Source organism: Galeopterus variegatus, unplaced genomic scaffold (genome assembly GCF_000696425.1).
Source record: "Galeopterus variegatus unplaced genomic scaffold, G_variegatus-3.0.2 Scaffold14694, whole genome shotgun sequence".
Classification (NCBI taxonomy): Eukaryota; Metazoa; Chordata; class Mammalia; order Dermoptera; family Cynocephalidae; genus Galeopterus; species Galeopterus variegatus.
The window spans coordinates 27,100-28,352 of NW_007740805.1; the positions used below are offsets into that span (position 1 = coordinate 27,100).

Sequence of the window (1,253 nt, forward strand, 5' to 3'; positions counted from 1 at the left end):
GTTGAGTTAATGGAGTTTATTGAAGTCTTTATCTACTTTTGCCTATATTTGCAATTTTTTTCATTATAAAAACCCATCTACAATTTAGAGTTTTGAGGTTTTTTCACCTGTAGATTGTACACGCTTTAAGGAGGGGAGTATGGCTTGTTTATTTTTGAATCTCTGTTGCCTTGTACAGTTACTGGCAATTGTAGCATGCACTTAGTGTTTGTTGAAGAAATGAATTAATAAGCAATAATTTATTTTAATAGTTCTTTAATATATCAAGTGCATGTGCTCTAAAACATAATATATTCATTGAAAGGCATTTAAAAAATCTTAGGCTACCTTTGAGGCTAATAAAAGTATTTGAATTTTTAAAATATATTTAAGATTCCTTGTTACTTTGTTAAAGCCAAATTTATTAANCCAAATTGATCTATAGATCAAATTCTAATGAAATCACAATTGAAGGTTTTATGGAATTAAACAGGCTGACTCTGAAGTTTATGTGGAAGAACAAAGGATCAAAATAACAAGACAATCCTGAAGAAAAAAATTAAGCGGGATTCTGGCCCAACTAAGTATAAAGACATTAAAAAGCTCTAGTGTGTTATTGGCTCAGGGATAAGTAAAATAAACTAATGGAGTAGACTATGGTGCTTAGAAACAGACTGTGTCACTCTGTAAGGAAAGGATGAAATATTCAGGAAATGCTGCTGGTTCGGTTGTTTATTCAGATAGGGAAACTATACACAAAAGATTAACAGCCTTTTTCATTTATTGTTGTGTTCAGTGTGTGCTGTACACTTATTTCATATTTTGGAAAGTACTCCCTTAAGAGAGTACTGGCAAGATTTGTATGGTTGCTTTAACAAAGTGGGTAAGTTAGATAAACTGGGATACCTTGGGGGCAAGTGATTGTTTAGTAAAGGGTAGGAGGGCAGGAGAAGAATTGAAACGTGATAAAAGTATGCTTTATTATATAAATTTTGGGTTTTTTTTATTGCTGTTCTTTAAAGGTTTGCTCTGTGATTTGCTGTGGTCTGACCCAGATAAAGATGTGCAAGGCTGGGGAGAAAATGATCGTGGTGTTTCGTTCACTTTTGGAGCTGATGTAGTCAGTAAATTTCTGAATCGTCATGATTTAGACTTGATTTGTCGAGCTCATCAGGTATGAAATATAAGACTCTTGCATATTTTAACAACATTTGTTAACTTCACACAAGCCCTCTTTTTTTATTTTTGAGGGAACTGAGGTCCAAGAAAGCTAA

At 33.1% G+C, this 1,253-nt stretch overlaps 1 protein-coding gene across 1 annotated transcript in view; it reads left to right on the forward strand.

The window, feature by feature from the left end:
- LOC103582032 (serine/threonine-protein phosphatase PP1-beta catalytic subunit-like) overlaps positions 1-1,153 on the forward strand; it is a gene marked incomplete at its 3' end in the record, with an annotated part of 15,208 nt that extends 14,055 nt beyond the window's left edge. Inside the window, 1 exon segment of the mRNA XM_008563719.1 lies at positions 1,002-1,153. Within this exon segment, the coding sequence (XP_008561941.1) occupies positions 1,002-1,153 (152 nt within the window).
- Positions 1,154-1,253: the final 100 nt, after the last annotated feature.